The sequence below is a fragment of the Dipodascopsis tothii genome (assembly GCF_038497935.1).
Source record: "Dipodascopsis tothii strain CBS 759.85 unplaced genomic scaffold V1510scaffold_16, whole genome shotgun sequence".
Taxonomy (NCBI): Eukaryota; Fungi; Ascomycota; class Lipomycetes; order Lipomycetales; family Lipomycetaceae; genus Neoaidaea; species Neoaidaea tothii.
The window spans coordinates 39,756-58,780 of NW_027118000.1; the positions used below are offsets into that span (position 1 = coordinate 39,756).

The 19,025-nt window shown below is 71.0% G+C and overlaps 10 protein-coding genes across 10 annotated transcripts; 6 read left to right on the forward strand and 4 right to left on the reverse strand.

Annotated features, from left to right (window-relative positions):
* The first annotated feature begins 482 nt into the window (after positions 1-482).
* Positions 483-1,398, forward strand: V1510DRAFT_417307 (TFIIH subunit Tfb4/p34). Its single transcript, XM_066933925.1, has 2 exons — positions 483-1,196; positions 1,226-1,398. The coding sequence occupies exons 1-2, from the start codon at positions 593-595 to the stop codon at positions 1,363-1,365; spliced, it is 744 nt and encodes a 247-aa protein (XP_066788712.1). The 5' UTR covers positions 483-592; the 3' UTR covers positions 1,366-1,398.
* Positions 1,399-1,765: 367 nt separating this feature from the next.
* V1510DRAFT_430373 (Cullin repeat-like-containing domain protein) lies at positions 1,766-3,507 on the forward strand. The gene is made up of 2 exons (XM_066935370.1): positions 1,766-1,987; positions 2,018-3,507. The coding sequence occupies exons 1-2, from the start codon at positions 1,811-1,813 to the stop codon at positions 3,386-3,388; spliced, it is 1,548 nt and encodes a 515-aa protein (XP_066788713.1). The 5' UTR covers positions 1,766-1,810; the 3' UTR covers positions 3,389-3,507.
* Positions 3,508-3,988: 481 nt separating this feature from the next.
* Positions 3,989-4,651, forward strand: V1510DRAFT_129405 (uncharacterized protein). Its single transcript, XM_066930306.1, has one exon. It carries the CDS (start codon positions 4,116-4,118, stop codon positions 4,554-4,556), a length of 441 nt encoding a protein of 146 aa, XP_066788714.1. The 5' UTR covers positions 3,989-4,115; the 3' UTR covers positions 4,557-4,651.
* Positions 4,652-4,746: 95 nt separating this feature from the next.
* V1510DRAFT_394789 (nucleoside phosphatase family-domain-containing protein) lies at positions 4,747-7,175 on the reverse strand (the record flags this gene model as incomplete). Its single annotated transcript, XM_066931853.1, has 3 exons — positions 6,983-7,175; positions 6,031-6,855; positions 4,747-5,733 (listed from the first exon to the last, which is right to left on the reverse strand). The coding sequence occupies exons 2-3, from the start codon at positions 6,844-6,846 to the stop codon at positions 4,747-4,749; spliced, it is 1,803 nt and encodes a 600-aa protein (XP_066788715.1). The 5' UTR covers positions 6,847-6,855; positions 6,983-7,175.
* A 90-nt stretch (positions 7,176-7,265) lies between these two features.
* On the reverse strand, positions 7,266-8,042 carry V1510DRAFT_417313 (immunoglobulin E-set). Its single transcript, XM_066933926.1, has 2 exons — positions 7,469-8,042; positions 7,266-7,434 (listed from the first exon to the last, which is right to left on the reverse strand). The coding sequence occupies exons 1-2, from the start codon at positions 7,926-7,928 to the stop codon at positions 7,301-7,303; spliced, it is 594 nt and encodes a 197-aa protein (XP_066788716.1). The 5' UTR covers positions 7,929-8,042; the 3' UTR covers positions 7,266-7,300.
* Positions 8,043-9,860: 1,818 nt separating this feature from the next.
* V1510DRAFT_129432 (uncharacterized protein) lies at positions 9,861-11,624 on the forward strand. The gene has a single exon (XM_066930307.1). The coding sequence runs from the start codon at positions 9,980-9,982 to the stop codon at positions 11,480-11,482; it is 1,503 nt and encodes a 500-aa protein (XP_066788717.1). The 5' UTR covers positions 9,861-9,979; the 3' UTR covers positions 11,483-11,624.
* Positions 11,625-12,416: 792 nt separating this feature from the next.
* V1510DRAFT_417319 (DNA-directed RNA polymerase) lies at positions 12,417-12,893 on the forward strand (the record flags this gene model as incomplete). Its single annotated transcript, XM_066933927.1, has 4 exons — positions 12,417-12,458; positions 12,488-12,656; positions 12,689-12,780; positions 12,813-12,893. The coding sequence occupies 4 exons, from the start codon at positions 12,420-12,422 to the stop codon at positions 12,846-12,848; spliced, it is 336 nt and encodes a 111-aa protein (XP_066788718.1). The 3' UTR covers positions 12,849-12,893.
* V1510DRAFT_445298 (Ketosamine-3-kinase) lies at positions 12,417-14,079 on the forward strand. The gene is made up of 4 exons (XM_066935700.1): positions 12,417-12,458; positions 12,488-12,656; positions 12,689-12,780; positions 12,813-14,079. Exon 4 carries the CDS (start codon positions 12,892-12,894, stop codon positions 13,816-13,818), a length of 927 nt encoding a protein of 308 aa, XP_066788719.1. The 5' UTR covers positions 12,417-12,458; positions 12,488-12,656; positions 12,689-12,780; positions 12,813-12,891; the 3' UTR covers positions 13,819-14,079.
* Positions 14,080-15,212: 1,133 nt separating this feature from the next.
* Positions 15,213-16,352, reverse strand: V1510DRAFT_417323 (uncharacterized protein). The gene is made up of 3 exons (XM_066933928.1): positions 15,891-16,352; positions 15,785-15,858; positions 15,213-15,750 (listed from the first exon to the last, which is right to left on the reverse strand). The coding sequence occupies exons 1-3, from the start codon at positions 16,179-16,181 to the stop codon at positions 15,231-15,233; spliced, it is 885 nt and encodes a 294-aa protein (XP_066788720.1). The 5' UTR covers positions 16,182-16,352; the 3' UTR covers positions 15,213-15,230.
* A 403-nt stretch (positions 16,353-16,755) lies between these two features.
* Positions 16,756-18,206, reverse strand: V1510DRAFT_417324 (uncharacterized protein). The gene has a single exon (XM_066933929.1). It carries the CDS (start codon positions 18,124-18,126, stop codon positions 16,789-16,791), a length of 1,338 nt encoding a protein of 445 aa, XP_066788721.1. The 5' UTR covers positions 18,127-18,206; the 3' UTR covers positions 16,756-16,788.
* Positions 18,207-19,025: the final 819 nt, after the last annotated feature.

A 19,025-nucleotide genomic window follows, 5' to 3' on the forward strand; every position in this document is an offset into this window, starting at 1 on the left:
ACAGCCCTCGGAGAACACAAGGCCGGGGGTGATTGCAGTGCAGGCGATCGCAGCGGCGCGTCAGAGTCGCAGAGATGAGCACTTTAACCGGATCCACGCAATTCACCGAGCCCGTGCTCGAGCAAGGTAGGCCGGCGGCCAGGCGGCAGGCGGCAGGCGGCAGTGGCGACCACGCACGCCGCCGCGATGGCAGCGACAGCCAGACGTGGCGGATCGCAGACGCTGACCGACAGTCGAGGCGGCGCCCTCTTTGCTCGTCCTGATCCTCGACACAAGCCCCAAGGGATGGGCCCGGCTGACGCAGACAAGCGGGGTCACGCTGCGCACAGTGCTCATGTCGCTGCTGGTGTACCTGAACGCGCATCTGGCCCAGAACCCGTCCAACAAAGTGGCGGTGCTGGCCGCGCACACGCACGAGGTCGTGCTGATGTACCCCAGCACAAAACCGGTGGCGGCCCGGGCGCGCGAGCCGACGGACGGCGCGTCGGCGTCGTCGTCGCGGTCGTCGTCGTCCGCCGGGCAGCAGCGGCCCACGGAGCACTCGGCCCGCGACAGCAACTCGCCCGCGGCCGGCGAGAAAACGGGCGCGTCCATGTACCGGCCGTTCAAGGACCTCGACGACGCCGTCGTCGAGCAGCTCGAGGCGCTGCTGCAGCGCACGCGTGCGGACGACGTCGCCGGCTGGCCGGACCGGGCGCTGATCTCGGGCGCGCTCAGCCAGGCGCTGGCGTACGCCAACCGGATCATCAACCCCGACAACAGCGCGGCGCTGGCCGCGTCCGCCGCGGCGGACATGCAGGGCACGACCACGACGGGCGTCGGGAGCGCGCTGGGGCCGGCCATGGACGCGCGCATCCTCGTGGTCAACGTGTCGAGCGAGCTGGCGTCGCAGTACGTGGCCATCATGAACTGCATTTTCGCGGCCCAGAAGATGCACGTGCCGGTCGACGTGTGCCGGCTCGGCACGGACGACACGGTGTTTCTGCAGCAGGCCGCCGACACGACGGGCGGCGTCTACATCCGGCTGGACCACCCGCGCGGGCTCGTGCAGTACCTGATGACGGCGTTCATGCCGGACCCGTCGCTGCGCAAGCACCTGGTGATGCCCGCGCAGGGCAGCATCGACTTCCGCCCGGCGTGCTTCTGCCACCGGCGCATCGTCGACATCGGCTACGTGTGCAACGTGTGCCTGTCCAGTAAGTGGTTGTCGAGCGCGCTGACCCAGTTTTCTGCGCGCCGCCGGCCGACGGCGCCTGCAGCATCTGCTACACGGTCTTCGACCCGGCCGAGCTGCGGGACCTCATGCGGCGCCCGGTCGTGGTGTCGACGAAGCGCAAGGCCAAGAAGCGCAAGAAGGAGCCGTAGATGTACATAGCAATGCATGCATATAGCCGCATATAGCCGCATATAGCCGCGGTGGCCACGGCCGCGGTGCGCGCGGCCGCTGCTTCGCGACGGCCAGCGCCAGCGGCCCGTGCGGCTATGCGCCACGCGGCTATGCGCCACTGCGGCCGTGCACGAGCCTCTGGCCGGCCCCCCAGGGCGCTGCGCGCGGCCGCAGCTGGCCGCCGGCGGCCGTCCTCGACCGCGCAGCCGCCGGACGCCCGCCGTGTGGCGTCCGGGCACGCGTCCACAGCCCGTGCGGCGGCAATTGGTGCCAGGACATATAGCCGCGGCATATAACCGCCCGCGCGGCGCCGTGGCGCGGCGCGCGTGGCGCCGTGTATTTGGGCGGTCGAAACGGCGATCGCTCCAGCCACGCAACGCGACTCCTTGCCAGGCACAGAGCCCCCCCGCAACCAGCAGCAAGATGTCGTACGAGGAGATGGATGTGCACGCGGCGCGCAAGCGGCGGCCGACGCTGCCGTCCTCGCGGCCGTCGGCGGCGTCGTCGGCGTCGAGCAAGGCGAGCCGGCCGCGCGAGTCGGTGATTCCGTCGATGCTCCACGGCGTCCACAAGGACGACCACGGGCGGCACCACGACAAGGTAGGTGGCGGCCGGACGCGCTGACGGCAGGTGGGCAACCTGCTCAAGCGGTACTCGACGCGGCTGCCGTCGGGGTCGCACGCGCCGAGCAGCACGCGCAAGCCGTCGACCGATGCCGGGTCGTTTCTGGCGGTGCCGGGCGGCGCCAGCGACGGCCGGCGGCCGTCGGCGATCTCGATCAGCAGCCTGCCGATCGCGGGTGCTGAGGAGATCCCGCCGGTGCCGGCGGTGCCGGCGCAGGCGGGCGCGCGCAAGGACGAGCGGTCGCGGATGCTGACGCGGCGGCCGGCGCAAAAAACGCGGGCGGACCCGCGCGAGCAGCGGCCGACGTACCCGGTCGACGTCTCGTGGTTCGAGAGCTGGGACTACACGCCGGACGAGTACCTGCGGACGGTGGTGGCCGACATGGACGAGGCCGAGGTGGTCGACCACCTGGCCCGGCTGGAGCAGACCCGGGACCTGCTCGGCAAGGACATGCACAAGAACCTGTTCAACAACTACCACCAGTTCGTGCTGATCTCGCGCGAGATCGAGACGCTGCAGTCCGAGGTCCGCGGCGGCCGCGAGAGCGTGGCCGAACTCAAGGCGGTGGTCGCCAAGATGCGCGCGGCCAGCGCCGAGGCCGACGACCGCGAGCCGCCCAAGCTGGGCCGCGGCAAGTCGTTCCGCGAGCGGCCCGAGTCGCCGCGCGAGCTCGTGCGGACGCTGTCGCGGACCGTGTCGGGCCGGGGCGCGCGGACGCCGGCGCCGGCAGTGCCGGCGCTGCCGACGGCGGACGCGGCGCTGGCGGAGCACCTGTTTGCGCTGGACTGCCTGGTCGCGCGGCGCGACGTGGCCGGCGCGATCGACTACATCGCCGCGGTCAAGGCGGACGTGCCGGACGCGGACCTGGCGGACCGCGAGGAGAACGTGATCGAGATCATCACGCACGACCTGTCGACCGAGTTCGTCTCGCGCCCGGAGACCGTGCGCAACCTGCAGCTGATGCTGCGGCTGGGCTACGAGGACCGCGCCAAGACGACGTACCTGGCGTCGCGCGCGGCGATCATTGCGCGGCGGCTGTCGCAGCTGTCGCTGGAGGCGTCGTACGACGACGACGACATTCCGTCGTACATCACCCAGGTGGCCACGATCCAGTTCACGCTGGTGAAGGCGACCGTGGAGGTGTACCGGGAGTGCTTTACGCTGTACCGGATGGCGAGCGCGCTGGTGGAGTGGGTCAAGGACCAGGTCGAGAGCTACACGGTCCTGTTTGCGAAGGCGCTGAAGGACGTGCGGCGCGACAACGACATCTACGACCGGGCGGTGACGGCGACGAAACGGCAGGCCGAGATCCTCAAGAGCGTGGGGATGAACATGGACTTTATCCTGCGCGAGGTGTACGAGCGGCCGCCGGAGTAGCCGGTGTTCATATAGCCGCAGGACAGCATATAGCCGCAGGCATGCGCGGCGGTGCGCGGTGCGGCGGGCGGTGCGGGGGCGGTGCCGCGTGGCGGTGTCGGTGCGTCGGTGCGTCGGTGCGTCGGTGCGTCGGTGCGTCGGTGCGTCGGTGCGTGCGGCGCGGCGGTGCGGCGGTGCGGTGCGGCGGTGCGCGTGGCGGTGCCTCGCGGAGCCCTCGCACCGCCCGCCGGCGCTGCCCGGGTGGCGGTGCCCGCTGTGGCGGTGCGCCGGCGGCCTCGCCGGAGGCCACCCAGCGCGCACCGCCGGCACAGCCACATCGGCCGAACCGTCTCGCCCGCCGTCGCTGCCCGCCGGTGGCGTCCGCCACGGCCGTCTCCGCGCACCGCCGCCGGCCGTGCGCCGTCAGTGGCGTCCGTCCGCGTCACCCGATGGCTGTGGAGCCACTGGCGTTGCGCGGAGATGCCCGGTGTGGCGCAAGGGCTGCGCCGCGCTGCACTTGTGCATCGCCGCTGCCCGGCGATTTCCGCGCACGGCCTAGCCGATGACCAACGTCCGTGTCATATTTAACCAGGAAATTTTTCCACTCCACCGCCAGCATTCTATCTTATCGCAGCATTCATAGCGTTCGAGCGTCATCACAGCGTCTACGCCATCGGTAGCGTACCCAGTGCATCACACGGTGGACATCAGCCATCGTCATAGAACAAGGACAACAACCCCCTGCAAAATGTGTCTCGTTTGCTTCACCCCGGATGTCTTCCTCATCCTGCTAGCGATCGTGTTCCCGCCGCTGCCGGTGTGGATCAAGACCGGCGTCTGCTCGTGCGAGAGTCTGGTCAACATCCTGCTGTGCATGCTGGGCTACATCCCCGGCCTGCTGCACTCGTGGTACGTCGTTGCGACCTACACCGAGCTCGAGTACGAGGAGGACCTTGAGGCCGGCGCCATCCGGCAGCCCGGCCGCCGCAGCTTCCCGTTCTACGGCCGGGTGGTGTACCAGCCGCTCGCCCAGGAGGAGGAGCTGATCGTGTCGTCGCCGCAGCCGGTGCCCGCACCGGTCGCGCCGGCGCCCGAGCCCGCGGCCGAGGAAGAGGCCGGCCCGGCCGAGCCGTCGAGCGCGCCGCCGGCGTACTCGATCATCATGGGCGACAACAAGGTCCAGAACTAGCGGACGACATGTGTTTTGATTTAGATTGGAGTATTTTGGGATTGGTACTGTGAAATAAAGGAACTTTCAGACGAAGATGCGGCGCGGCCGCTGTAGTGTGCATGCGTGGGCTGGGCCCTAGTGTACAGCCCCGGGGGGCAAGCGAGCGTGGAAACGAGCGTGGGCGGCCGGAGCCAGTGTCTGGGCGCGGCTACTCGAGCTCGCGCATGAACATCACCGGCGTGGTGGACTCGGACGGCGGGCCGGGCACGTCGGCCGGGCGGCGGCGGCGGGTCTTGGACGCCACGCCGGCCAGGAACTTGCGCCGCCACACCTTGCCGGCCATCAGGAACGCCATGAACGCAAACATGCCGACGAAGAGCACGAGCCCGGGCAGCCGCCGGGCCGTGATGAGCGAGTGGCCGGCGGCCTCGGCCGCGCCGTCGAGGAAGGCGGGCGGCAGCGCCGTGGCGTTCACGCCCGCGTCGGCCTCGTCTGCGCCGACGAGCAGCCGCTCGGCGTGGAACCGCGCCGGGTCCTTGGACGGGCCGAAGCCGACGCGCGGGACCGACGCGGCCGCGCCGGCCGCGTCCGCGGCCGCGTTGGCCAGCGCCGGCGCCGTGTCGGCCGCGGGGATCTGCGCGGCCGCATGCAGCACCATTTTGCCGAGCGTCCACGACAGCTCGACGCCGTTGATCTCGTCCACGGACGTGAAATGCGTGTCCATGAAGCCCTTGTCCTTGGCCGAGTCCACCAGCGCCTTGGCGCCGTCCTCGGACTCCTTCTGGGCCTCCTCGACCGGGATCCCAAAGCCCGACTGCAGCACGGTCAGGATGTAGACGCCCTTGAAGCACAGCGCGCTCTGCTTGGAGTCGGCCGAGCCGTTGCAGACGGCCTGCACGCGGTCCGTGAAGATCTTGATGTCAAACACGTCGCCGCCCTTGCCGGCCGCCGACGGGTTCAGGAGCAGGTCGTGGGACGTGTGCCAGTACTCGGACACGCCGATGAACCGGTTGACGTCGAAGTCGATTGCCGGCGCGTGCACGCCGCCAAACAGACAGGGGTCGTCGTTGCACGGCATGTCCTTGGACAGCAGCGGGTACGTGGCGGCCATGCACTCGTCGAACGAGCCGGTGCCCTGGATGAGCGACTTGCCGGAGCCGCCGGCGACGGCGTCCGCCGGCCGCGTGGCCACGGTCTCGGTCGCGCCGGCCGGCAGACAGGGGTCGTGCAGCACGGCGTCGTAGACGGGGGCGGCGGCGGCCTCGGCCGGCTCGGCGCGGGCGACCCGCGGCCGGTCGACCTTGTTGTCGTCGCTGTCGTAGCCGTCCGTGTCGGCGTCGGGGTCGTCGGGGGGGATGGCCCCGTCGGCCTTGGACTTGGGCTTGGACTTGGGCTTGGCCTTGGGCTTGGCCTTGGGCTTGTCCGGCGCCTTGTCCTTGGGCCGGTCCTTGGCCTTGTCGGCCGCGGCGCCGGCCGTGGCCGTCGGCGCCACCGGCGCGGCCGTCTGGATCATCGCCATCGGCTCCGCGGCCGCGCTCGGCTCCGCGGCCGCCGTCGGCGCGGCCTCGGCCGCCGGCAGCAGCTCCAGGTACCGCCGGCGCGCCTCGTTGGCGCCGTACCCCAGCCACGACGTCACAAAGATGTTGTAGATCTGGTCCGCGCCCGACAGCGTGCGCATGCGCACCGTGTACAGGTCCTCCAGGTGCTTCTCGGTCTCGGTCGCGTTCGGCGCAAACGCCACCTGCGCCGACGCGCCGCCCATGTCCAGGAACCCGTACGTCGAGTGGCCCTTGCCGTGGGCGTGGCTCGCCGGCTCGTCGAGCGCGCCCAGCATGTAGTTGAGCGCGAGCCAGCCCAGCAGGCCCTCGGTCTCGCCGTCAATCACACGCACGTTCTGCGCGCACTGGTCCGCCGGCAGGTGGAACTTGGTCGAGTCCATGATGAACTGGCACGCGTTCGTCAGGATCTGGTGCTGGTCCTCGTCCGCCAGCAGCCGCATGCCCGCGGTCGCGTACAGAAAGATCGGCGTCTGCTCGTGCTTGTGGCGGGGCACGATCGACTGCGCGTGCCCCAGCAGCGCGGCCAGGTGGTCGCGGCCGACCGCGTCCGCCTTGCCGGCAAACGTCGAGATGCCGGGCTTGATTTTCATGGACCACGACGGGTCGCCGCGCGTCACCTGCGGCAGCTGGTTGCGGCCGCCGGCCTGGCCGCCGGCCGCATCCGCAGACAGCCACGAGTAGATGTGGATCCGGGACCCGCTGGACCCGGCGTCGATCACGATACCATAGTTGGTGGGAACGCTGGGCATGGCGCCGAACTGGCTGTCAGCAGGGTCCGGGGTCGGCAGCGGCCGCCGGCAGCGGCCGGCCGCCGGCCGGGCCAGCACGCGTGCGCGCGCCCCGGCGGCGGCCGTCGCGGCGTCGCCGTCGCGGTCGTTGTTTTACCTTTGGCAGACCAAACTCTTCTGGCAGCCCAAACTGGTCCACCAGCGGTCCAATCTCAAGCGGCGGCCCTGGCCCGTCTCGCAGCTGGTCAGTGCAGCTGTCTGGCGATCGTGGACACCGTGTGGGCTCCGTGGCGGGCAGGGTTGGAGGTGGGCAAACTGGGTTGTCGTTTTGACTTGATAAGTTTGCGCACGGCTACTAGTACGGTGAGCCGCACGCTGTGCGGCTGGGCCGCGCTACGGGGCGCGTGCGCCACAGCGCAGCCGCGCACGCCGCAGTGGCGCAAATACAGGCCGGCCAGGCCAGCAGTCCATTGTTCTAATCCCAGGTCTTTTTGATCTGCAGCGTCCACTGGAACTGCAGGTGCGTGCTGTCGTCGTCGTCGACGAACTTGGACACGACGTCGTAGGTGCCGCGCGCGAGCATGCCGCTCGGGGCCTCCTCCTCGAGGACTGCGGTCAGCGGCGGCCGGCGCGGCGCACTTACAGGTCTTCTCGTACTCCGGGCGGTCGACCGTGTTGGGCGAGTACGACCCGCAGACCTCGTCCGACTTGTCGACGCGCAGGCCCTTGCGCTTGACGAGCTGCAGGTACCGCAGGCCGGTGATGATCTCGTGCTGGACCCGGAACCGGATCTTGACGCGGTAGAGCGAGCCCTCCTTGAGCACGATCGGCGTCCGCCGCAGCTCGTCCAGCGCGCCGGCCTGCGTCGTGTCGACCACGATCGGGTCGTGGCCCTGGATCTCGAGCCCGAGCGACAGAATCACGACCTTGCGGTTGTCGCCGGCGGCCACCTCGAGCGGCGTGCCGCACGCCAGCCCGAGCGACTGCTTCCACTTGACGAGCGAGTCGTCCTCGGCGTCGAGCGAGACATACTCGTTGACCGAGAGCTTGGTCGAGACCGTGTAGCCCTCGGTTGTATCAGCCACCAGCTCGTCGTCCGACATATCGTGATGCCGAGTGGAAGGCGGCCCTGGCCTATATATACTAGGGGTGCCGGAAATAGCTCGCCCTGCGCTGGCGCGCCCGGCCTCACGCGCCGCCCTGCGACGGCGACGCGCCGGCCTCTGCGGGGCAGGCGCCCGGCGCACGCCTGCGCACGTCTGCGCACGCGGGCGCGCTGGCCTTGTCGACGCGGGCGCTGCAGCTGCAGCTGCGGGCGGTGCGGCGCGTGCGGCGCGTGCGGCGCCCCGCCGGACCTACGGCCGGCGGCCTGCGGGCGGGCTCGCCGGGCCGGCGACCCACGCGGCGCCGGCGCCGGCTGCGCGCGGGGCCAGCAGCCGCCGGCTGGCCGAGCGCCAGCGGCCGGGCGCCGGCGCGCCGCTGCAAGTGGCCGCCCCTGCCGGCGTCGCCAGGGCATCGCGCAGACCATGGCCCGCCTGTCAGGGCGCCCTGGCAGGCGCACGCCTGCAGCGGACGCACTGCGCTGCGTAGGCGAACGCTAGAAAGTGGGCAGCGGCGACCACCGTGGCCTGGTCCGACCGTAGCTAGTCGGCCGCTGGCGCCAGTGGACGCATCGCGTGGCTGCTGTGGCGAGCTGTGGCGAGCTGTGGCGACGGTAGCGGCAGCCGCGCGGCGGCCGGCGCCACGACGCCCCAGCCGTAGCCGTCGGACCCCTCGACGCGGCTCCTGACGCGGCCATGACGCACGACTCGTTGCGCGCGGCTAGCCGACCGGCCGCGTCGCCGTCGCCGGTAGCGACGACGTGGCGAGCCCCTGACCTAGCGGCCCCTGGCTGCGCAGATCAGGTCAGTCGACAACGGCGCGGGCCACTGACCTCGGGCCGCCGGCCGGCAGCGCTGCGCGCCGGGCGCGCCCCAACACGCGCACGGACGTGGATTCGCCGCCCCTGGCCAGCCGCTGCGCAGCGCGTTTCAGCCGTGCGGTGGGCGTGGCCGCGCCGGGCGGCGACGCGAGCCGGCCGGTGGCGACGCTGGCGGGCAGCGAGGGGCAGAGGCCCTGGCTAAGGCGCCTTGCGACCGGCGGGGAAGCGCGCGGCGGCGGCGCTGCGGGCCTCCTGGCCGTCGCTGGCAAGACCTTTCCGCAAACGCCTGGTCCTGCCCAAGACGGTTGCGCGGCCGCCGTCGAAACGCTCGACGGTCCATCACGGCGGCGCTGCTGCACGTACGCTTGGCGCGGTCACGCACTATGCCTTGTCCGGACGTTACACAGGACACACGCGGCAACGGCCGCGGCCGCGTGCAGGCGCCGTGCAGCGCCGCTAGCACGCACGGCTGGATCCGGTCTGGAAGCCAGACGGGCGAGGCGGACCGTGGCCCGCGACGAGCGTCGGAGCAGCCGCACGTGAAGAGCTTCGGCGGGCGGCGGGCGCCAGCGTAGCTTGGACCGGCGCCGCGGATCCGCCGTTCGGCCCATGTCCACGGCTGTCGGTCGCACAGCGCGCATTGTCTCACGACTGCATGGTGGTTGCCGTAATTTGCTGTTACACGACTGCACACTGCGCACGGCCACGCAGGCTTGCAGTCGCGGCGGCGGCCAGCGGCGGCCAGCGGCGGCCGGCGGCGGCCGGCGGCGGCCAGCAGCGGCCCGAGGCACACGGCGGCCGGCAGCGGCCAACGGCGGCCAGCTCCCGCGGCTGCACCGTGGCGGCGCGGCGGCCGCGCTCCACGGATCCCGGCAACCAGCTCTGCAGGCAGCTACACCAGCGGACTCGGCCTGTTCGGTCCCAGGGACCGTGCGTGGGTGCAAAACACGCTAGCCGAGAGAGGCAGCCAGCGCAACCTCCCATCGCGCGCCTGCCTCTTTCGGCCACCGCGCGACGCGCTGCAGCGGCGCCTCGGCGGCGATTCCCGGGCGCAGCAGGACCCGCGGCGCCGGCCAGGCCCGTCCCGCAGATTCGGGCCTCTCTCGGCCACCGGTGGCTGGGCATGCCGGGCCGGTGGTGGCGGGGGACAGCGCGCTAGACCAGACAGGCCATCCTCCAGCCTTTGATGGCTGGCTGCAGGTGCTAGCTGCAGCTAGCGCGGCCCAACCGGGCATGGCGTGGCCATCGCCGACGCGGCTCAGGCAGAGGGCTGAGAGCGTGCCTGATCGGTGCGAATCACCGCCATCGCCGGCAGCTACAAAAGACCGGGCTCTGCGCGCAAGTCGCACAGAAAGAAGCTGCCGCGGAAGACACCCGCAGATCGAGCGCATATCGAGCGCACCCAGAGCGCAGACAGGGCGCAGACAAGCGCCGCCCAGACGGGGCCAACGCCAACAACACAATGGCACGAGTGGCCAGCACAGAAAAACGGGCGATCTCGGTCGCGGAGGTGACGGACCGGTCCGGCGGCAGCCGGGTGCAGATGACCGGGTCCAGCGCGGTGACGCTCGTGCTCCGGCTGCTGCAGCTGATCCTGGCCGGCGCCGTGCTCGGGCTGGCCGCGAACGACGTGGCGGCCAAGCTGGAGCGGTCGCTGGGGGTGTGGGCGTTCATCATGGCGGCCGCGTCGGTGGCCATCGTGATCACGCTCTGGCAGCTCATCCGGGTGGACCGGTACCGGCCGCTGGACTACCTGTGGGGCACGATCCCCGGGTTTGTGCTGCTGCTGGTCGCGCTGGCGCTGGCGCTCAGCAAGCTGCTGCCGTACGCGTGCTCGATGGTGTCGCGGGTGACGATCACGGTGACGTCGAACGGCACGCAGCAGCAGACGACGAACCTGATCGACGGCGAGCACTGCACGCGCGAGGTCGTGCTGCTGGCCGTGCTGCTGGCCGCGACCATGTTCTGGTTCGGCTGCCTGGTGCTGTACATCGTGCTGGGCGTGCTGCAGTACCGGCGGCAGCAGCGGCGCAAGAACCACGAGTTCGACCAGCCGCTGCCGCCGGACGACGGCTACCGGCCGGTGCAGGGCGCGCACCCGGACGACTTCCTGCGGCCGGACCAGCACACCCCGGCGTACTCGTACGACCCCACGGTGATCTCCAACTACGCGCCGCCGCCGCCGCAGCACTACGCGCCGCCGCCGCGGCAGCCGACGCCGCCGCCGCCGCAGCCGCCGTCGCCCGCGCCGCCGACCCCCCAGCCGCCGGCGCCGCCGTCGCCGCCGCCCGAGGCGGCGCCGACCTCGACCGACAGCCTCGAGCGCCGGCAGCAGCAGGACATGCTGCACGAGCGCGAGCTCGACCTCTTCGACCGGCAGGCCGAGATCGCGCGCCTGCAGCAGCAGCAGATCGACAACCTGCGCGTGCCGGCGCCGGCCGCGCAGCCCGAGGTCTCGCGGCACATCTCGGAGCACATCACGCGCACGCGCACGATCAAGGGCGACCGCCACCACCGCCGCCACGAGGACCACAAGCGCCGGCGGTCGCGCGTGACAGTCAACATCAACACGTTCGGCCGCGACGGCGAGCCCGCCGAGCACGTCGCCGACGCCGGCGCCGTCGAGCACATCCGCGTGCACGAGCACCGCCGGCGGTCGTCGCACCACAGCCACCACAGTCATCACAGCTCGCACTGAGCGGCAGGATAGAATTGCATAATACACGCCCGTCATGAGAGCTCGGTCCCGCTGGCGCCGTCGTCCACGCCGTCGTCCGCGGCCCGGTCGGCGGCCCGGTCGGCGGCCGCCTGCGCGCGCCGCGCGGCGCCCGCCGCCGCCTCCTCGGCCTCGGCCTCGGCCGCAAAGTGTCTGTAGCCCGCAAACGCGACTGCGGAGGCGCCAAACAGCGCCGCCGACAGCTGCAGCCGCGACTTGAGGTCGACGAACACGCGGTAGCGCTTGCCGGCCTCGACGATCACGCGCACGACCTCGTCCAGCACCTCGGGCTCGTCCTGCAGGATGCCGTTGATGCGCGCCACCTGGCTGCCGTTGCGCAGCTTGCCGTTGACCAGCAGCGCCAGCACGCTGAACGAGCGCACGTCCGACAGCACGTACACAACCGTGCGGTCGTCGCCGTCGCCCGTCACCGAGACCTGGCCGGTCCGGAACATCTGCTGCATCACCGCGCGCACGAACGTCTCGGGGTCCTGCGCGAGCGTGCCCGGCCCGCTGCGCTGGCTGCGGAAGTCCGCCGGCAGCCGGAACACGACCCGCGGCGTCGAGTCGTACGAGATCGTGCACGTCGCCGCGTGGTCAACGAGCTCGGCCACGTCCCAGGCGAGCCCGACCGCGTTGAGCTCGCGCACCTCGGGCGTCAGGATCGCATCAAACATGTAGAAGTCGTCGCCGTCGCCCTGGCCGGTCGGCCGGCTGTAGGCGCGGCGGGGAACCGCGGCCGCGGCCGCGGCCGGGCGGCCGCGCCAGGCCAGCGCCGGCCGCGCCGTGCGCGCGAGCCCGGCGACGGAGAGCGCCGCCGCCCGCCGGATCACGAGTCTGGCAGCATGCATGGTGGTGGTGGCCGGCCGGGGCCGGCGCGGCGCCGTATGCGGGGGTTACCCGGCACATCGCGGCGCTCAAATTTTCGGCCGCGCCGGCCCGGCCGCCGTGCCCGGCATGCTCACGTTCTGCCCCAACTGCTCGAACCTGCTGCTGGTAAGTCGCGCGCGGCCCGGCTGACGCAGATCTCGCGGGCCGAGACGGGCATGTTCCGGTTCGAGTGCCGGACGTGTCCGTACGACTTTCCGATCCGCGAGCACACCAAGATCTACGGCACGCGCGAGCTCCAGCGCAAGCAGATCGACGCCGTGCTCGGCGGCGACGACGCGTGGAAGAACGCCGACCAGACGACGGGTACGTGGCCGCGCGCGCCGGGCTGACCGCAGCGCAATGTCCGCAGGAGTGCGGCAACACCAAGGCCTACTTTTTCCAGCTGCAGATCCGCAGCGCGGACGAGCCCATGACGACGTTTCTGCGGGTAAGTGGGCGCCGCGGCGGCGCTGACGGCAGTGCACGCAGTGCTTCCACCAGTGGCGCGAGAACTAGGCATGTACATAGTCAATCTCCCTGTGGCTTGACGCCCAACCCCATGTCGTCCCCGCCGCCGGAGATCCTGAGAGCGCTCGGCGTCGAGCGCGGCGACGTGCTCGCGTTCCGCCTGGCGCACGGGTCGACGTTTGCGGCCGTGGGCTCGCTGACCACCGCGCGCGGCCGCTACTTTGTCAAGTTCGAGCGCGCGGCCACGGCCGTCATCGACGGCGAGGCCGCGTCCCTGGCCGAGATCCGCAAGTACGCCAAGGACCTGACGCCGACCGTGCGCGCCGTGTCCGACCCGGGCGCCGCGCCGGCCTTCCTGGTGACCGACTACCTCGACCTGGCGCCGCTGTCGGCGGCCGCGGGCGACCTGGGCGCGGCGGTCGCGCGCCTGCACCAGGCCTCCATGGCCGCCGGCCTGCCGTACGGCCTCGGCGGCGTCACGACGTGCTGCGGGCCGACGCCCCAGCCCAACCCGCCCACCGACACCTGGCTCGAGTTCTTCCGCGAGCACCGGCTGCAGTACATCTTTGACCGCATCGCGCACTCGCTGCCGTCCATCGTCGACGCCGAGTGGGCCCGCCTGCGCACGGCCGTGCTCGGCCGCGTCGTGCCGCGCCTGCTGGCCGGCCTGCCGGCGGCGAACCCGGCCTACGCGGCCGCGCTCGTGCACGGCGACCTGTGGGCCGGCAACGCGGCCTGCGCGGGCATCCGCCCGGTGATCTACGACCCCTCGTCGGCGTACGCGGACCCGGAGTTTGAGTTTGGCGTGCTCACGCTCTTTGGCGGCTTCCCGCCGGCGTTCTTCGACGCCTACCGCGCCGTGCTGCCGCCGTGGACGCCGGCGGCCGAGCACGACGACCGCGTCGCGCTCTACCGGCTCTACCACCTGCTCAACCACACCGACATCTTTGGCGGCGGCGGCTACGAGTCGAGCGCGCGGTCGACCATGCGCTCGCTCGTGGCCAAGTACGCCGACTGATTGCTGTATTGCTCGTCAATTCTGCGGCACTGCCGCGACCCTGGGACTGGCGCGCTGGCCGCGCGGTGCTTGTGCGACACTGGGTCGCAGGTGTGGAGCCAGTGGGCCGGGTCGCGGCCCCTGACCGCGGCCGACCTGCCGGAGACGGGCTAGGCGCGCTGTCCGAACGGCGTACGCGTTGTTGGGGATGATGTCACGTCAAGCGCGTATCAAACATCGAGCGCCGCCGCGTCGGGGCCCGTCGCCGCTCGCCGCGCCGGCCGCTGTGGTCGCGGCACTTCGGGTCGCACCGGCCTCACGCGGCCTCACCGGCCCCACGGCCGCTCCACGGCCGCTCCACGGCCGCTGCGACGACTGCCACGCCGCGCCCGCCGGCTGCGGCCACCGACCGTAAAAGCCCGGCCGTCGCCTGTCGCCCGCCGCAGCATGTTGGCAGTATACGCAGTCGTGTCGGCAGCAGCAATCGTGCTCGCCCTGGCGCTCCGGCAGCCGCCGCGCGAAAAACGCGCGAGCCTGGTCGAGGTCCTGATCCCCCAGCGCTCGACCTGGCCGCACGCCGCCTACAAGCGGTACCAGGACGGCGGCGAGCTGCCGCTCGAGCTGGTCCTGCGCGATCTGCTCACCGGCGCCGTGCACCTTCGGCGCGAGCCGGTTGACGCGCTGTGCGGCGTGCTGCGCGCCGCCCGCGCGCGCTGGACGTTCGAGCTCGTCCGCGGGCTCATCGGCCGCCCGGCCACGGCCGCCGTCGACCTGCACGACTGCGCGGCCACGGCCGACGTCGCGCTCGCCCGCTCGCACAAGGGCCGACTACTGAGCACGGCCGGCCGGCTCGCCGGCCGCGGCCTGATCGCCGACGACACGTGCGGGCTGGCTGCGCACGTCGGCAGCCGCGGCGACGGCCGCAGCGACGCGGCCGCCACCACGCTGCGCTCGCTCGTCCGGCGGTCGCAGCTCTACACGGGCTACGACTGGATCGCGGTCGGCAGCAGCGACGGCGCGCGCGTGGCCGACGCGGCCGCGGCCGTGGCCTCTGCCGTTCGGCCTGGCGGCCGCGTCGTGGTCGAGGTCACGGCCCTGGTCGGCGCCGACGCCGGCACCGCCTGGTACGCGCTCTTCACGGCGCGGCTGGACGCTGCCGCAGACACCGGCGCGCTCGTGCTGGGCACGGTCGGCGCGGTCGCGGACGCGCTGCGGCTGCACGGCGTCGCCGTCGAGCGCGTGGTCGACATCAGCTTCGACGACGCCAGCCTGTCGCGGGCGGTGGCCGGCGCCGAGGCGGCGGCCGCCGGCGGCCGGCGCGGCGACGCAGCCGCCGCCCGCGCCCGCGCGGTGTGGCACGCGTGGCGCACGGCCCTGCTCTCTCAGGGCCGCCTCCGGCGATACGCGGTGGTGGGTCGGCGGGAAATAGAAAGCTAGTATTCGTCACTCTGGTCATCAAACATGCCCACCGGCGCCTCGTCCTCCGCGTCCTCGTCGATCGGAATGTACACGACGCGCTCGCGACGGTCGCGCACAGCGTAGACAATGCAGATCACCAGCAGCACAGACTGCATGACCGCGGCCACGAAGTAGGGCATCCACGAGCTCCAGGCCGTGCCCTCGCGCGCGGCCAGACTGTACGCCCACAGGAAGCCGCCCGGCGACTGCATGATCAGCGTGTACATGCTCAGCGAGCCCGCGCTGCGCAGCCGCAGCGTCGTGAAGATCTGGGGGAAGTACTGGATCATGGTGATCGCGGCACCCTCGAGCCCGAGCAGGCCCGCGTAGGTCTCGACCGCTGTCGACTCTGGCCGGCCACGCGCAATCGCGTGCACGTACAGGCCCGTCGCGGCCGTCGCAAAGAAGTGCACGCCGGCCACGGCGCTGGCCACGACGGCCTCGTTGTACTTTTGCGCGCCCGTCCGCGGATAGTACATCAGGAACAGGACCAGGCTGGCGTCAGCGCCGCGCGCACACACACACTTACACGAGCGCAAACAGCGCGGCCTGCAGGACGACCTGGATAACGCCCATGGCGGCGGCTATGCAGAGGCCGCCGGACTGGGGTCAGCAGCGGGCGCCGACGGACTTACCAGCACGCTGCAGCAGCCCAGCACGTCCGCCGACAGCAGCACGATGTTGACGACCGCGCACGAGCCGGACATGACGCCGAGCATGAGGAACCAGCCAGAGAGGCCCTCTGCCGTGCCGCGGGCGATGATCCGGAGGTGCTGGGGGAGATACGACACAACGACGCCGACCGTCAATCCGACCGAGACCACTAGCGTGAACATGGACGGGTGAGCCAGGCTCGAGCACAGCTCGGACGAGCCGGGGGCGACGGCGGCGGCCACGGCCGACACTGCCTGGGCGACCGAGTCCATTATGGTTGCTGGAGACCGTGCTAGGCTGGGGGCGTCGGGAGATATAAGACGGCCGGTAGGCGAACACAGCCGCACGCCAAAGCAGGCCGAGCCGCACGCGCCGCACGAGCCGCACGCGTCTCGCAGCACGGCGCTTCCGTCATCCGTGCGGCGAGCACCGAACCGGTGCGCGCGGCCTTGCAGTAGTCGGCCGCGCGGCCAGTGCGTTATCTCGTATTCGGCCTGGCTGCGGTTCCACAGATACGAGTGGCGCCGGCGAGCTATGACGCGGGTGGACCCGCCGCAGCCACCGACAGACACTCAGCCGTGCCGCCGGCGCCAGGGCCTTGGGCCGGCACGCGAGCTGCGCTGCGGCCGGCGCTACGCCAGAGACTATGCCGCTGTGCGCCACAGCGGGAATACGAGCTTCTGCGGCAGCGACGCCGCGGGGTGGCCGCCCCGCGGGCAGAACCACGTCTTTGGTTCAGTCGGCGGCTACGTGTGACCGGCGGCTTTATGCAACCGGCGGCTATATGCAACCGGCGGCTACATGTTACGTGCGGCTATATGCCTGCCTCGCAGGCGCCGCAGCCCGTACTTTAACTTCTTGCCATAACATACATCGCAGCTAGTCGAACTTGCCGCCCACAGGCGGCAGACTAGCCGACGAGTCCGCCGCCAAGTAGCCGGCCGCGCGCGCGCGGCGGGACCGGCGGGTGCACCACCAGGCATTGACCAGGACCAGGCCAAGCACAAAGGAGGCGATCGCGACCGGGTACCGCAGCGAGATCTCGCGCGCGGTCAGGAACAGGTTCAGGAACCGGTTCGACAGCGACTTGCTCTTGATCTTGCCCGGCGTGTCGAGCACGACCTTGAGCGTGTTGAGGATGAGCTGGCGGTCGACGGTGATGGGCTTGCCGGTAGCGGTCTGGTCCCAGTACTTCTTGCCGTCTTCGTCGTTGATGACAATGCGCTCACCAACCTCGGAGACCGAGATGCCGTAGGTCTTGCGGAGCCAGCGCTCCCAGAAGTCGCCGTCGACCCAGGCGAAGCCGACCTGCTTGCGCGGCGGGAGCACGATGTGAATGCTCTGGGCGGCCTTGAGGGCCTTCTCGTCGCCCTTGTCGGTGGCCTCCTCGATCTTGGCCTCCTTCTTGTCGCGCTGCTCCTGGCGCTCGGTCTTCTCTTCCGAGACGCGGATGTCGAGAAAGTCGACCGCGGCCGCCTTGAGCTCCTTCTTCGAGAGCTCGAACTGGTCCGGGTTGGACTTGTCGAGCACGCCGAGGACCACGGTGCGGCCCTGCATGATCTCGTCCGAGTTGGCCGCCGAGAGCTCGGGCAGGACGGGCAGCCAGACGGTGCGCATCCACGCGAGCACCTTGAGGTGGTCGCGCATGTCCTTGGGCGAGAGCGCCGTGTAGTACGACGGCCGGCCGTCCGAGATCACGACAAGGCGCGGGAACGTGGTCACGCGGAAGCGCGAGGCCAGGATCGTCGACGTCGTCTTGTACAGCGGCGCGTGGCCGATGAGCGGCAGCGCGACCCGGTCGAGCGCGTCAAAGTCCTCCTGGACCGTGTTCTCGTTGTGGAAGTAGAGAAAGATGACCTCCTCGGCCTTGGCGATCGTCTCGAACTCAGCCGCGTCGATCTCGCGCACGGTCGAGTCCGCGGCCTTGGTCGCGAACGCGACCAGGTCCGACACCGACCGCAGCCCGTTGTACTCGACGCGCTCGGTGCCGCGGAAGAACATCAGCGACGGGTACCCGCTCACGCGCAGGTCCTTGCACAGCAGCTTCTCCTCGTCGCAGTTGACCTCGGCCACGTTGAGCTTGCCGGCCATCTGTCGCGCCAGCTCCTCCCACGCCGGCGCCATGGCCTGGCAGTGGCCGCACCACGGCACGAAGAACTTGACAAAGTAGCCCTCCTTGGTCGACCGCAGCGCGCGGTTGAACGACGACCGCGTCATCGGAATCGACACGCCGGCCGTGTTTGCGCCGGCCGGCCGGTCGGCCACCGGCGCCGGTGCGGCCGCGGCCGCGGCCTTGGCCGCACCCGCACCGACCGCCTCGTCTGGCGCCGCCGCGTCCGCCGCGTCGCCGGCGCCCGTCGCCGCGCTTCCCATGTGCACCTGCGCATACTTCTTGAGCGCTGCCTCCGCCTTGGTCCGCGAGTTGTAGTCGTATTTCTCGATCTGCTTGCCGTCGCGGTACAGGATGAACGTCGGGTACGCCGTCACCTCGTGCGCGTTGCAGAGGTCGCCCTGCGCCGCGCAGTCGATATTGGCGAAGTGGAACCCGGCCGCCTCGGCCTCGCTCGACAGGTCCTCGGCCACCTTGAGCCAGACCGGCGCGATCGCCTTGCAGTGCCCGCAGTACGGCGAAAAGTGCTTGACCCACCACGTCCCGGTCGCTATCGACGACTCGAAGTTGTCCGGCACGAGATCTATCGTGAACCCGGATGAGGTTGACCCACTGGGCCGCTTGCCGGGCGGCGCCGCACGCGCGACCGCCGCCAGCACGACTGCGACGGCTGCGGTAATGAAAACCCTGGCCGAGAAACGCATGTGAAGAACGTCCGACGCTTGCTGCGCTGGATGGTCGATGCTGAAGGTGGGAAGGCCAGAAGGCGGTGGTAAACCCAGAGGGTGGCCTAAAATGTTCCACCCACACTGCCCCGATACGCAACTTGGATGGCGCCGGGCCCCACGTAGCGCCAGCGCTGGCTGGCGGACTGATGCAGGGGCTCCGGGACGGGCTGACGTAGACTGCGGTGGGCTGCGGCAGGCTGCGGTCGCCTGCGCGGCAATGCACCGGCCGGGGGACGGCCGGAGAGGCACCCGGACGGCTACGGCTACGGCTGGAGGGC

What these genes read in the sequence shown, in the direction of transcription:
- V1510DRAFT_417323 (XM_066933928.1), bottom strand. Translation starts at nt 16,181, where the DNA reads ATGGACTCGGTCGCCCAGGCAGTGTCGGCCGTGGCCGCCGCCGTCGCC. An exon ending in TGGGCTGCTGCAGCGTGCTG is followed by an intron (nt 15,859 to 15,890) that starts GTAAGTCCGTCG and finishes TGCTGACCCCAG; the next exon opens with TCCGGCGGCCTCTGCATAGC. An exon ending in GCCGCGCTGTTTGCGCTCGT is followed by an intron (nt 15,751 to 15,784) that starts GTAAGTGTGTGT and finishes CGCTGACGCCAG; the next exon opens with CCTGGTCCTGTTCCTGATGT.
- V1510DRAFT_129405 (XM_066930306.1), top strand. Translation starts at nt 4,116, where the DNA reads ATGTGTCTCGTTTGCTTCACCCCGGATGTCTTCCTCATCCTGCTAGCG.
- V1510DRAFT_417324 (XM_066933929.1), bottom strand. Translation starts at nt 18,126, where the DNA reads ATGACGCGGTCGTCGTTCAACCGCGCGCTGCGGTCGACCAAGGAGGGC.
- V1510DRAFT_445298 (XM_066935700.1), top strand. Translation starts at nt 12,892, where the DNA reads ATGTCGTCCCCGCCGCCGGAGATCCTGAGAGCGCTCGGCGTCGAGCGC.
- V1510DRAFT_417307 (XM_066933925.1), top strand. Translation starts at nt 593, where the DNA reads ATGTACCGGCCGTTCAAGGACCTCGACGACGCCGTCGTCGAGCAGCTC. An exon ending in GTGCAACGTGTGCCTGTCCA is followed by an intron (nt 1,197 to 1,225) that starts GTAAGTGGTTGT and finishes GCGCTGACCCAG; the next exon opens with TTTTCTGCGCGCCGCCGGCC.
- V1510DRAFT_129432 (XM_066930307.1), top strand. Translation starts at nt 9,980, where the DNA reads ATGGCGTGGCCATCGCCGACGCGGCTCAGGCAGAGGGCTGAGAGCGTG.
- V1510DRAFT_430373 (XM_066935370.1), top strand. Translation starts at nt 1,811, where the DNA reads ATGTCGTACGAGGAGATGGATGTGCACGCGGCGCGCAAGCGGCGGCCG. An exon ending in ACGGGCGGCACCACGACAAG is followed by an intron (nt 1,988 to 2,017) that starts GTAGGTGGCGGC and finishes CGCTGACGGCAG; the next exon opens with GTGGGCAACCTGCTCAAGCG.
- V1510DRAFT_417313 (XM_066933926.1), bottom strand. Translation starts at nt 7,928, where the DNA reads ATGTCGGACGACGAGCTGGTGGCTGATACAACCGAGGGCTACACGGTC. An exon ending in CCCGGAGTACGAGAAGACCT is followed by an intron (nt 7,435 to 7,468) that starts GTAAGTGCGCCG and finishes CGCTGACCGCAG; the next exon opens with TCCTCGAGGAGGAGGCCCCG.